The 14,582-nt window shown below is 37.5% G+C and overlaps 1 protein-coding gene across 1 annotated transcript in view; it reads right to left on the bottom strand.

Moving 5' to 3' along the window:
- Positions 1 to 14,582, bottom strand: part of eys (eyes shut homolog) — a 380,525-nt gene that overhangs the window by 251,133 nt on the left and 114,810 nt on the right. The window contains exons 20-21 of the mRNA XM_041251458.1: positions 13,698 to 13,895; positions 5,031 to 5,152 (exon numbers count right to left, since the gene is read on the bottom strand). Coding sequence (XP_041107392.1) covers positions 5,031 to 5,152; positions 13,698 to 13,895 — 320 coding nt within the window. The remainder of the gene's footprint in view (positions 1 to 5,030; positions 5,153 to 13,697; positions 13,896 to 14,582) is intronic.

The raw sequence follows: 14,582 nt of genomic DNA, 5'->3' as shown, positions 1-14,582 counted from the left end.
AGCAGTTTCGAAGCAGAAAGGAGAAATTGCATCTTGAATTGCTTTAATCAGAAAACAGAGGACATTGGGGAAACACAGCCGCGTGTGTTTTTCTGATAACAAACAAGCTGAAACTCGGAGCAGCTGATTCAAATTCAGCGCCGTTTTGAGACACGGGCGAGGGGAGGAGCCGACAGCACAGCAGAACAACGCAGTTAAACGAGGCAGTCTTCCCAGCGACAGCGAGTGGGAGAAGTACAGGCGTGGAAAAGTACAGAGCAGTTTCGAAGCAGTTTGAAAGCAGGTTGACGGCTGCAGAAGAAACTAAACTTCAAAAAAAAAAAAAACCCTCAACATGGTCTTCAAGCCAGTAATCTGTGACACCTGCTTGATGTGGGAAATCCGAGAAAACCCAGCGGAGCTAAACCAAGTGTGCGTAAAGTGCCGCGCGATCCAGGATTTGCATAAACTAGTAAGCATGCTAGAAATGGAGCTGGAAGAAGTGAGACAGCAACAAGATCTTGAGGAACTGGCACACCCACAATTCATGGAAGTCTGCATCACCCCTAACAGACTGAAAGCCACCAGGGAGATAGAAGGTCAGAACAGCTGGGTTCAGGTAGGCAGAAGCAGGGAAAAAAAGAAACTTCGTCAAACACAACCACCAGAAATCAAAACAACCAACAGATTTGAGTCACTTCAGAATTGTGATGAGCAGAACCAACAACAAGAGAATGAAAGGAACAACATCCAGGACCCTATTGACAGTGGTGACAAGACAGTAAAAAGAAGGGAGGTCATGATTGTTGGGGACTCCATATTGAGAAACACAGCAAGTTCAGTTCGCAGTTTGGACCCCCTTACTACAACAGTGTGCTGCCTTCCGGGAGCCTCGGTCAAGCACATCACTGAGAACGTGGACAGGCTCCTAGAACGAACAGGAGACGACCCGGTAGTAGTCGTCCACATCGGTACAAACAACATTGGAAGAGACAGACCAAAATCCCTGCAAAACAAATTCAGAGAGCTAGGAAGGAAATTAAAAGAGAAAACCAAAACTGTGGTATTTTCTGGTATACTACCGGCACCTTGCAAAGGACCATATGGACAGCTGGAAATAATAAATCAAAACCAATGGTTGAAGACGTGGTGCACACGGGAAGGCTTCACCTATCTTGATCATTGGACCACTTTCTACAACGAGGACTATCTGTATAGACGGGATGGACTGCATTTAAATAACAAGGGAACTAGTCTACTTGGAGAAAAGATCCTCGAGCAGGTTCGGAAGCATTTAAACTAGAAAGGAAGGGGGGAGAAATCAACAAAAAAACAGAAGGGAGACCGCATCAAAACAAGAACAACAACTCAGGTAAGACAACCATTAAATGTATTTATCTAAATGCTAGAAGTATCAGAAACAAAATTCTAGAACTTGAAGCTACTGCACTAACAGGTAACTATGATGTGATAGGTGTTACAGAAACGTGGTTATCTGAGAGTGATGGGGACGAATATAATATTTGTGGGTATACACTGTATAGGAAAGACAGGCAGGACAGAAGAGGAGGAGGGGTAGCGCTATACATAAGAAACAGTCTTGAAGCCCAGGTGTTAAACCTGGACAAAGAAAATAAAACCGAATCAATATGGGTCAGAATAACAGACAAAAATTCAAAAGGCATAATAATAGGAGCATGCTATAGACCGCCAGATTCAGACGGTGAGCAAAATAATCTGTTATACAATGACATTAGAAATGTGTGTAGCAAAGGAGAAGCCATACTAATGGGGGATTTCAACTTCCCCCAAATAAAATGGGAAAACCCGGTGGGTAGCGCGAAGGATGAAATAGAAATGGTGGAAATGACAAATGACTGCTTCCTAACACAATTTGTGAAGGCACCCACTAGAGGGGAGGCATGCCTTGATTTAGTATTTTCAAATAACGAAGATAGAATAACTAAAACAGAGGTCAGAGAACCACTGGCAAACTCAGACCACAACATGGTCTCATTTGAAGTGTTTTTTAAATCCCCAAAAGTAAAGACTAAAGCTAAGGTTTACAATTTTAGAAAAGCAAACTATGAAGGCATGAAACAGAGACTAACAGAAGTAGATTGGAGTAAAATAGAGAAAACACCCACAGAAGAAGGATGGTTGTTCTTCAAAAATGTAGTACTAGAGGCGCAAAACAATTATATCCCTAAAGTAGACAAATCTAAATGTAAAACTAAATTGCCAAAATGGTTTAATAGATCAATTAAAAAAAATATTCAGCGAAAAAAGGCACTTTACAGAGCATTAAAAAAGGACCAAAAAGAAAGTACACAGAAAGAGTACACAGAACTGCAAATGCAAGTCAAAAAGGAAGTTAGAAAGGCCAAGAGAGAAATAGAAATGAACATTGCTAAGGGAGCTAAAACCAATTCCAAAATGTTTTTCCAATATTACAACAGCAAGAGAACATTCAAAGAGGAGATTAAATGTTTAAGAGATACAAATGGCAAAATCGTAGAGGAAGAAAAAAAAAATAGCAAATATGTTAAATGATTACTTTTCACAAGTTTTTACAAAGGAAGATACTGACAACATGCCCCACATGTCATCCAGTTCCTATCCAGTTTTAAATAACTTTAGCATAACTGAGGCAGAAGTGTTAAAGGGACTAGGAGCTCTTAAAATAAACAAATCCCCTGGGCCGGATGAGATCCTCCCAGTAGTACTCAAAGAAATGAAAGAAGTAATTTACAAACCGCTAACCAAGATCATGCAGCAGTCTCTTGACACAGGGGTGGTACCGACAGACTGGAAAATTGCAAACGTAATACCGATCCACAAAAAGGGAAACAAAACTGAACCAGGTAACTACAGACCAGTAAGCCTGACTTCTATTATATGCAAACTTATGGAAACTATAATAAGATCCAAAATGGAAAATTACCTATATGGTAACAGGGTCCTGGGAGACAGTCAACATGGTTTTAGGAAAGGGAGATCGTGTCTAACTAACTTGCTTGATTTTTTTGAGGATGCAACATCGATAATGGATAATTGCAAAGCATATGACATGGTTTATTTAGATTTCCAGAAAGCTTTTGACAAAGTCCCGCACAAAAGATTAATTCTCAAACTGAACGCAGTTGGGATTCAAGGAAACGCATGTACATGGATTAGGGAGTGGTTAACATGTAGAAAACAGAAAGTACTGATTAGAGGAAAAACCTCAGAATGGAGTGTGGTAACCAGCGGTGTACCACAGGGATCAGTATTAGGTCCTCTGCTATTCCTAATCTACATTAATGATTTAGATTCTGGTATAGTAAGCAAACTTGTTAAATTTGCAGACGACACAAAAGTAGGAGGAGTGGCAAACACTGTTGCAGCAGCAAAGGTCATTCAAAATGATCTAGACAAGATTCAGAACTGGGCAGATACATGGCAAATGACATTTAATAGAGAAAAGTGTAAGGTACTGCACGCAGGAAATAAAAATGTACATTATAAATATCATATGGGAGATATTGAAATTGGAGAAGGAATCTATGAAAAAGACCTAGGAGTTTTTGTTGACTCAGAAATGTCTTCATCTAGGCAATGTGGGGAAGCTATAAAAAAGGCTAACAAGATACTCAGATACATTGTGAAAAGTGTTGAATTTAAATCAAGGGAAGTAATGTTAAAACTGTACAATGCACTTGTAAGACCTCATCTTGAATATTGTGTGCAGTTCTGGTCACCTCGCTATAAAAAAGATATTGCTGCTCTAGAAAGAGTGCAAAGAAGAGCGACCAGAATTATTCCGGGCTTAAAAGGCATGTCATATGCAGACAGGCTAAAAGAATTGAATCTGTTCAGTCTTGAACAAAGAAGACTACGTGGCGACCTAATTCAAGCATTCAAAATTCTAAAAGGTATTGACAGTGTCGACGCAAGGGACTTTTTCAGCCTGAAAAAAGAAACAAGGACCAGGGGTCACAAATGGAGTTTAGAAAAAGGGGCATTCAGAACAGAAAATAGGAGACACTTTTTTACACAGAGAATTGTGAGGGTCTGGAATCAACTCCCCAGTAATGTTGTTGAAGCTGACACCCTGGGATCCTTCAAGAAGCTGCTTGATGAGATTTTGGGATCAATAAGTTACTAACAACCAAACGAGCAAGATGGGCCGAATGGCCTCCTCTCGTTTGTAAACTTTCTTATGTTCTTATGTTCTTACTTCTAATGTTTATGAGGTTGCCCCGCTTGTACAGACTCTTGTCATTTTGTCTCTGCGAGAGATAGAAGTTGGACAGTAGTTTCACAAGTTCTTCACTGGGTAGAACTTCAAAGTCTACAGGATTTGGCTTTCTCAAAACAGACATATTTTAACAGCCCACATTTGTTGATATTTTGTGGGTTTTCACTCCCTCTAGTAAGCCAATGTCCTCGGGTTATAGTGTCGGAGAACGACTGTTACTTTGCTCCGTAGATTGTTCATATTGATTAGTTGCTTTTCTATTTCTGCAATTTCTGTCATATTTTCTTCAGAAAAGCTACTGTCAAGTTTATCCAAATTAAAACAAAGGTCAAAGTTAATAACAGGATTTTCCATTTTGCTATGTTTTTATTTAGAGCTTTTTATTTATTTTTTAAATACCGTTAATTCTATGCACAGATTGACATTTAGATAAGAGGTATAGAAATGTTTGTAAATGCTGCTCTGTGATTGGCTGATTTCTCATATGCGATTTCTAATGTATGTTAGTGTCACTGGTTGTATTCTTTCCATTACTTCCTGAATAGATACATGTTTAAAAAAGTAGATACTGCTTCGTGTTCAGCCTCCCCCAGTTCTGATTGGTTAACTCAGTAGGTTTTATGTATTATCTAATAAGAATAATCATTAACATATGGGCTTTAAGATGCTTCAGTACCATATGGAAACTTGACAACATATCTTAATCTTACAAAACAAAACAAAATTGCATGCTTTGATATGTTTCAGTAGGGTAAACAATTTTACATTGATAAAATACCTACAGACTTCAGTAAAAGGCATATGCACTTACCAAATTGAGATCCACACAGGTTGAGCTGTTTGCACACATGTTGTTGATACAGTCATCAATGTCCTGGTCACATCTAACCCCAGCAAACCCTGGGTTACAGAGGCAGTAAAATCCACCCACAACTACAATAAAAGACAAAACATATTATGAGACTAGCGCTACATATTATGAAAGTAATGCATCAAAGTACTGTACCAGGGTAAAAAAATAAAATTACCTTTCATATCAACATTGTCTGCATAAGCAGAAGTAGAATATAAATGTGTATGTTGTGGGGGAAATTAATGCTTCAATGTAATTTATCATTTTACTAATACAGATGGTTGGAATGGATCTGTGTTTTGATTTCCCCCATTTTTTCAATTCCTCTCCTCTACAGACCTGGCTGCAGACTAGGTTTAAGGTTTAAAGAACTGTGTATAAACAATGAATGGCAACTGGTCTTTGGAAATTTAAAAGTGATTCTTGATTAGATTAATAAACAGACAACAGATACAAGTTATTTGAAATTAAGCGTCTCCAAAAAGGTGACAGTGGTCTGGAGAGATCTGGATAATTTATGGTTCTTTTCTAGGCAGGGGGAACAATTGTAGGGCAAGCATCCCTACTGATGATTAAAGTATTTCTCTTAAGAGAAATGAAGAATGATATGAGAACACATGATATTGATGTAAGATCTTATTAAATCAATAGTTTCATGAATCTATTACAAACAAAGCAGTAACTTGGCATTTATAAAGATTTAAATGTTTATATGGAGAAAATACTGATTTGAAATATTGTAAAACAACTTTTTACATGAAACTACATAGTTACATATATTGTAATATAGACTGTTAGGAAAATGTTTTCCTAAAATGTTATAGTTAAACTAAAAGGGTGAAACAGTGTATTGAGATGACAGATTTGGTTGTGTATATCCAATCTGCTATCAAAATATTCATATTGGACTGGGCAACCCACAAATTTACAGGTCTAATGAAAATCCAAGTCAGATTAAGGAAGTTATGAGAAAAACAAGTTTTACATCATTCATTTAACTTAAAGAACCTTTGAAGTTAAGATGCACCTTTTTCTGATATCAGCCACCAATCAAAGAACTTATTTTGAGAAAGACAGTGATTGGCTGAGAGTGCAAACACACCCCTTTGGTGAAAGTTTAAGAAAAGGTTTTGTGCACAAGAAGAATGCCTAAAAAACTCCATCTACCTGTGACTGTTTGTTTTGAGGACCAAACTATCTTTTCCTGTGAATACTCTGCTCAAATTTTTTAAAACTGTTGGAAGAAAACTTGAACTACCAAAGGAAACTTTGAAAGTTCTGAAAACTGAAAAGGTAAAACAAATTGTGTTTAATTTAATATTGTCAGCCGAGGTAACTTTGTGGGTAGCGTAAGCTGGACAATATTTATTCACTATACCTTACAATAAGGAGCACTGTTATTAAAAACTTCAAGTGCAGATCAACGTGGGATATTCAATAACTTTGATTCAAAGAGAACACCACTTCCTTCTTCAAAGACACTGACAAAACCTGGAACGGATTCTGATCTTTTGGCTAACCATTGGGATTTTTGCTACGCAAGTGAAATTCTTCATTGACTGAGTTTAGACCTGAGTTGTTGCAACCAGACCTTTTCAACCTTCTGTATTTCATCAATGGTAAATATACTTTTTATTCTGGAGAAAGTTGCTTATGTTAGCTAAATGTATGTTTCTGTTTAAAATACTATCTAGAGATCTGTTTTGTGTAATGAAATAACAAAATTCACATTGTCTGTGGTTTGTTTTGTTTGAAAGTGGACACTTTTGCAAGTATAAAATTCAAAGCTTTAATCATTAAAAATTTAGCCAGAACTGCAAGTTATTATTGGTATATGAAGTTTACAGTGGTTCATTAATATTGGAGGGGGGGGGGGTTATCATAATATTCTAGATATCTTAAATTATGAACCTACAAACAAATTATCCATGGCACATACTTTGTGCAAGGTTACACACCACACAAGGGCTACATATTAATTACTGGCCTCTGCATATGCAACCTTGTTTAAGCAGCCTCGTTTACTCTATAAAAATCTATTCTTTTCACCTTTATTGGTCCTTTATGCACCCCTGTCCCACACGACAGTACACACATGACTGAACAGAATCACTCATGGGGGAACCACAGAAGATTTACTTCCGAAGAGCGAGTACCAGACAATTCCCAATTCCCAATTAGAAGAAAGCATTTGGCTTAGCTATAAAAAAAGTCAGCTATATCCACTGCTTTTTTCCCCCTCAGGAGGCAATACCTCATCACAACACTGAAGAGGGAGACCTATATAGGCACTAAAATGGATAGCAGACAGGTGGATAGAGATATATGGGTAGATAAAATGACAAAATTAGACACATACAGACATACAAACATAAATACATACACATACATGCCTGTATACATAAATGTACATATGCATACATACATAATTTTTTGCTCTAATTTTCAATCTCAGTAAATAGGGCCTTGTTATATAGACTACACCAATTATAAATTAATGGATTATCAGAGAAACGTGTATAGAGAGTGATTTATAGTGATTTATAGCAGGCTCAATGAGCACTATTTACTTGAAGGGGGAGAGTGGCTAGGAAGGCAAGTCTCGGTCTCGTGATCTGGAACCATGGTGATAGAAGGCTGATTGGATGACCCCTGGGACCTGGAAAGTGTTAGTCCCCTACTCACAGGAGAGCCGTGGGGAAGAGGATAATAGCCCCGACCTGACGGGTCCGAACGGACTTGTGATCAAGTTCTTGAAGGAAGAAAATAACATAAAGAGAAGCCCAAATGATTATGCAGCAACGGCACTTAGAGGGGACTCTATAGCAACAGATGTTAGTATAATTACAAAGCTTGAGAGAGTAGAGGAATTAAAGGTCCAGTATAGATGGAGAACAGCAGAAGAGCACACATGAGCGAAAGGTAAGATGACTGTGGCTGGGGGTCCTGCTGGTTAGAGAGCTTGAGTGGCGGATGCCTGAGAAGCTAGGGGAAGTGTGATCACTTCCCTACCCCAGAGTATGGACCCCTTGCTCCACGCTAGAAAAAAAAAACCCACACCTGTGAGGGAAAGAAGACTGCACTCTGCACAACATTGTAGAACAGAAGACAAACAGGACATAGCAAGATTATTAAGACAATCTAGAAGAAAGTCATCCACACAGAAGAGAGGAAAAAACACTTTTAAAATCTTTTTTTTTTTTTTTTTTTTTACTTTTTTCAAAGTGGAAACTTCAGGTAGTCCCTGCAGAGAGGGAGCCCCTACTTTAGGCAAGCTAGCAAGGGATTGCTGGGCTGAGACATTGTCTGATGCTGACGTTCGAATGTACGTCTCAACTGCTGATGAAATACCATGTTGATTTAGGTCTGCTCTGGCAGCTGAAGTTGCAGCTCTGATTCTGAAGAAGTGAGGAGTGAAGTGCTGCGGCAGACCTGCTTTAGTTATGAGAGGACAGATGAGTTGAAAACCAGTTCCTAGTGACAATGTTCCTTAAGCAGTCGGTGAACAACAGATCTGTGTGACTGGGTTTCTTGACAGCAATGCGTTTTGCCAGAGAACTGTAGGGACAAATGGGAGAGTTAATCTTTGATAATGGAATACACTGTCCAGAACAAAGTTGTTCAGTTTTTGATGTCCTCAGAAATAATAGGAAGTGTTGGTCTTGATTGCAGGAGAGGTCGCTCGCTCTGATTCCTGAAGCTAGGAAGTTGGAAGAGGATGCGACCGTGAACTCTGCACATCTTAGAAACCCGAAGGCGGCAGTTATGCAGACTGCTTCCATCACAATGTTGTCTGATTGAAGCATCCGTGATGGAGGGTCGGAACCATCTCTGTGGTAGCCAAATGTCAATTGCGTAGCAAAATAGTACAGTCCGTTTCATTGCACGACGTACAGGTGACATTGTTTTCAAAGAAACAATAGAGGGATAATCCAAGAGAGGAGTCGAAAAGTCTGTTATCAAAGGTAGCTCCAAGGAGTAGTCGTCAGCCAGAAACAAGTAGGGATAATCCAAGGAGAAAAAAAACATAAGCAAAATGGTCAAACCAGGTACGTAAGAAGAGTAATCACAAGGAATTGACAGCTAACAAAGCTAAAAAGAAACAGATTACTAGAAATGGAAGTGCTTTATAGAGGCAGGATAGAGATTGGCCATCTGTTGACAGCACACCACTAGTTTGAGTGACGTGCTGGTAGAGATTGGGTTACAGATAGAGAAAAGATGATAAGTCTCACCTTCCCTCCCTGAAATTCAACCTAAAGGTTAACACTTAAACACAAGTGCTGATTCTTTTTCAATTTTAACACTTCATCAAAATCTTCCAGGGCTTATAATCAGTACATCCTCTGTTTTGTCATTAATGATGTAAAGATATATGCATCTTTACAGCATTACAGCTATACACATGACCAGTGACAGCAGTAATTGCAGGTCTTACAGAACCACATTTATTACAGCCCTCACATTGGTCCCAGAATTCTTCATTATCCTTAAGATTTACCATGTAATCTATGCTGTCACTCTGTCTCTGTACATGTAGCTGCTATTACTCTCATTAAATGCTTTGGATCCTTCATGGCAGCAGCATTTTTCATCTGCCTGGAGATGCGTGGCTTTCTCTGACTCTCCTCCTTGCATGCAGTCACAGTTTTGTCTGCAGCATATGGCAGCAGAGAGCCCAGAGGGGTATGACTCAGACCCAGAGGCAGCAGAGTCAAGGTATCCAAGAAGGAACTCCGCTAACTAGTACAGAAAGCCATATTTTTAAGACTTTCTATTTAATCTTGAAATAAACCCCTATTCCCAAACTGAGTCATTCACAATTATTATATGAGGCAAACAGCAACACAATACACTAAGGATCCCTTCATAGCAGTCATTATCTATGCAGGGAACAAAAACAACAAACAAAAAAAACAGCTGTAGACTAAAGGCTGTCTCCTCCAATTTTTAAACCCAATTTATGGGCTTGTTATGTTACCCCTGAGATATCCCTGGTATGGATATGACAGGGCATGACTGTGAGTTTGGAATACCAAGTAAATCCTCCTTTTCATTACACTTTTTTTTTTTTTTTTGCACTGTATTTCAGAAGCAGAGAAATATATTCAACAGCAAATTTTACAAGATCAGTTTTAAAACAGACTCATACCTCCATATTTTGCAAAGCCAAAATCATTTTTAAAAAGCTATTTTCACAGTAAGTTAGTCAAGTCTATGGGCCTCATTTACGAAAGGGCAGTAAACATTATGGTACACCATAATTGCAATTAGTGTGCAAGTTAATGATTTCTGTATTTACTCTTGCAAATGTATTAATTGTCATGTGCACTACTTGGCAGGTCCAATTTATTTTCACACACGCTGTTTAAAATATTTTCTAGAGTAAAACCGGTTTAAAAGTCTGTGCATGGCAAAAGGACATCAGTACTGCATCTCCAGCCAAGCCCCACCCCTTGTTCACTGTATCTTTCAGATACCTCTTTATAGACGTGCATACTGATAATAAATCCTCTCCTGATCACTCATTTAGAACCAATCTCCTCAATAATTAATTATTTTATTACTGTAACAAAAAAGCTCTGCAAAGGTCTGTGACATTGACTGAGCACCGGATGCGGAAGCAGCTATCTCCTTTGTTTGTTGCCGTGTTAGCTCTGTGGTGCAAGGGGCTATCAGATATGCCCTTTTTTTTTTTTTTTGCTTCATTCGGCTCCTATCAGTCTCACTCTGCCACTGAAAGGTTTTCTCAGCTTTCTGAGAAAAAGAAAACGATTAGAGAGTTGTACTTTACGTCTTTTTGATGATGTCGGACCTGGTCCGACAGGATCGCAAAGGGTTAATGCAGGCTGATGTGTTTAAATGAGCATCCAGCTCAGAATAATGAGATGAGCTGTATTCATATGGTATTTTAGTTCACTAAAGTAATCATTTATTAGTGCGTATGCAAACTAGGTGCACTATTTAAATGTATTTTTCTGTCCTGAAAACTAGTGATGTGCAGTTTGATTCTTTTACTGACTCGATTTGTATGATTCATTCACTTAAGGGAATCAGTTCAACAGATGTGTTCGTTTGATTCACTAACACAAAATAAAAACATCTTGCTGAATTACTTGTTTATGAATAATTGCTTGAATGGAAAAATCTGTCAGCAAGGGTCGTTTAAGTTAAGACTGTTCACTTGGTGGGCCACATATGCATTGTGAGCAGGGAGAGGATTAAATTCCTCCCTGCTTTAGAAAAAACATGTGCAAATGCACATTTGTTTAATTTAATTGTTTTTGTTAATTGTTTTGGCAGTTGGCCTTATTATTGTAAATTGAGGCCAGCTGCCAAGTATAAAAGGAGAGCAGTCAGTCTGCTCTAGGCTGCTGTATAAAGAGCCCGGTTGTGTGGGTACACAACTGAAATAAACGTACTGTGTGTTCAATTACTTTTCTTGTGGCTGGTAAATGGTTTAGCCATCCAGCGATAGTTAGGTTCCTGACTTGTGTTTAGTCAGCGATCCAAAACCTGCAGCTCACTTACTTTATATGTATATATGTATGTGTATATATATATATATATATATATATATATATATATATATATATATATATATATATATATATATATATATATATATATTACACACACACACACACATCGTAATGTACGTGAAAATATATAAATTGCATGTAGGCCAATATGCTCAAATATATTACTTTACACAAAACACATTAACTAGAACACTAACAAAAAACTAAATATCACAAATGTAATGTAATGGAGCAAATAGAAGAGTATTTTACTTAAAATGGAAATCTCAAACAGTACAAAAAGATGTCCGTATATAGTGCTCAGTCTCAACATTTAATTTATATTCCAAAATATTAAATTTTTAAAAGCACTGAAAAAAAAAAGATACTGACAAGCTGTGAAATTGCAAAATAGCAAACAGTACCACTTTTGAAATGTAACTTTTTATGATTTCTGTCAGGACACTTGATAACAATTCTCATTGCTCATTAAGTGTTCTAATTCTGCAAGATGTGGATGTGCTTTTCCACATAATGCCTGTTGATGCAGAATCCAGTGTAAGAAAACTGTTATTTCTGCATTTCTTCCTTAAGTCTTTTAAAGCACTCTGCTACAGTGCTGGCCAGTCCACTCTTTGCTCAGTCATGGTGTACCCTCTGTTGTAATGCCACTTCTAAGTTGGTGCTTATCTTGGCGAGAGCCGAGTTGAGCCAAATCAGCATGAAGTTCAACATCTACTCTCATGTAATGGAAATCAACCACCACTAGTTTGTTTCAAGGTAATTCTGCACTTTCCATAGCTTCTTTCAGTAAACAGTTATAAAAGATTGCAGACATATTGCTTTGCTGTCAAAATTATTCAGTGAACAAATAATCATCTGGCTAACGATTTTGGAAGCTTATGTGTTCCGCCTCCACCGTTCGCTTCTGTGACATCTCCAATTACTTTTTCTGATTTTAAATTTTACTCAAAGTAAAATAAATAGTTGAAACAAGCCTTAACTTTGCTATCCAAATCATAAGTATGTGGACATGAGGAAACTGATCCTGTGTGCTATTTGATTGGCTACTTTACTACCTCTGTAAGCTGTGATTGGCTTAATGGGAATGTCACTCTTACAATGCACACTGCAAATGTTGAATATTCGTGTTACGTTAAAGAGGCTGGTTGTTTTCAAGAATTCCAAAACTATGCAGTAGTCAGTAGTATATCAGTGCAATTATATAAACTAATGGGTGGGCTGCCATTTTATTTACACTCCTGCTTTAGAGTATTAACTATTTATTTTCATATTAACTATTTATTTATTTAATAAACTGCAATTTACAAAACAAAACCAAAATAACCCTGTTAAAGCTCACATAGAATTGCATCACATTTTCCACACAGAGTACAGGTTTGCTGTGCAGGGTGGCAATGCTGACAAGGAAGAAAATTGAGGCTACATCTCATCAATGAATATTTCTCAAGTAAGCTGAACAAAAAGAAAAATATGCCATTGCACAGAATTACTTTTATTGTATATGCATTGAAGGAGAAAGGAAAGGGGCTTTTTTAATTTTTTGTTTTGGTCATGGATAAGTCTGACATTATCGTGCACATTAAATTAATTGCATCTAACGTGCTGGTTTGTAAATTAGCCAAATACTGTACACATAAATGAATGTGTTCTCTGTTAGTATATGGGAAACTAAATTTAGATTTATTGCACATGTTAGGCTCACTACTTTACATGTGTGCTAACTCCAAATTAAGGAACACACCACCACCAATAGGTTCAAAGATGTTTTTTAAGCACTTGGCAGATTAAACTCATCACGTATACGATACTGGTAATGTATTCTTGATTTCCACATAAGAGAAAATATCTCTTAATCTCATAAAATTCCTCAGTAGCTGCTGATGTGACCCAAACAAATACAAACTGTCACGCCACAAGCAAAGTGTTTTTTTTTGGTGAACCAACTCTTGAAGTCGTGTCTCTAGCCAGACAAGAAAGGCTAAATTTGAGTAAATGATCCATGCTTACTCCCCAGAGTCTGTGAATTGGTTGTAGCAGTAGGACTGCTCCACATTAGAGTGACTAGCCAGGCTGAACTTACCATCATAGCAGTATCCATTGAGGCAAGGGTTGGAACTGCACTCATTGACATTGATTTCACAGCGTGGACCTGCAAAGCCCTTTGCACACTGACAGCGGAATCCAAGGGGAAATGTGTCCAACGCCATCTCCTCCACACACACAGCCCCATTCTCACAAGGATTACTGGCCTCACATGGCCTGAACTCACAGTTAGAACCTGGGGAAAGAAACAGGTGAGGCTGTCAGGACAGAGATAATGAACCTGTGAATCTGCTCGCTTACTGAGATTCTGTTCTGGTGCCGTAATGCTTCAACTGGAAATTTTTAGAAAGATTTTTGTATTTTTATTTATTTATTTATATATTTTAATATTATATATATATATATATATATATATATATAATAATATAATATATTTTATTCCATTTTGGAAGAAATGTCTTTAGAAATAATATAAAAACCAAAAGAAAGGTTCCCGCCCTACACTTGTACTGCTTATTTGCAAGTAATTAAGTATAGCGATGTTGTGATATGCAATTAAATGCTAAATTAAATGACTGTTAATAGTGCAGCGCACCATACACTACAAAACACAACAGCTACTGTTTGTCCTTCATTTCTAAAATTAAGGCAGATCATTTGGCACTAAAAAAGACATTCATACTTTGAGTAGGAACAAGCATGGCTTAATCAAATTCTACAAGTTTATTTAAACTATACTTGTATTTGTTTGTAAACAGAAAAGTGTTTAAACAAATCCTTTGAGCCTACAGGTATTTTAATGTTTTACAAGAACAAACTCATTCTATTCTCATAATATTTTCTGTTAACATTAAAATGAAATGCTGTCATATTTGTAATAAGTGGAAGCTAAACATTCACACTAAAAGCAAATGTCTAAAGA

This window comes from Polyodon spathula, chromosome 5 (assembly GCF_017654505.1).
Source record: "Polyodon spathula isolate WHYD16114869_AA chromosome 5, ASM1765450v1, whole genome shotgun sequence".
Classification (NCBI taxonomy): Eukaryota; Metazoa; Chordata; class Actinopteri; order Acipenseriformes; family Polyodontidae; genus Polyodon; species Polyodon spathula.
This window is presented reverse-complemented; position numbering and strand designations above follow the sequence as displayed.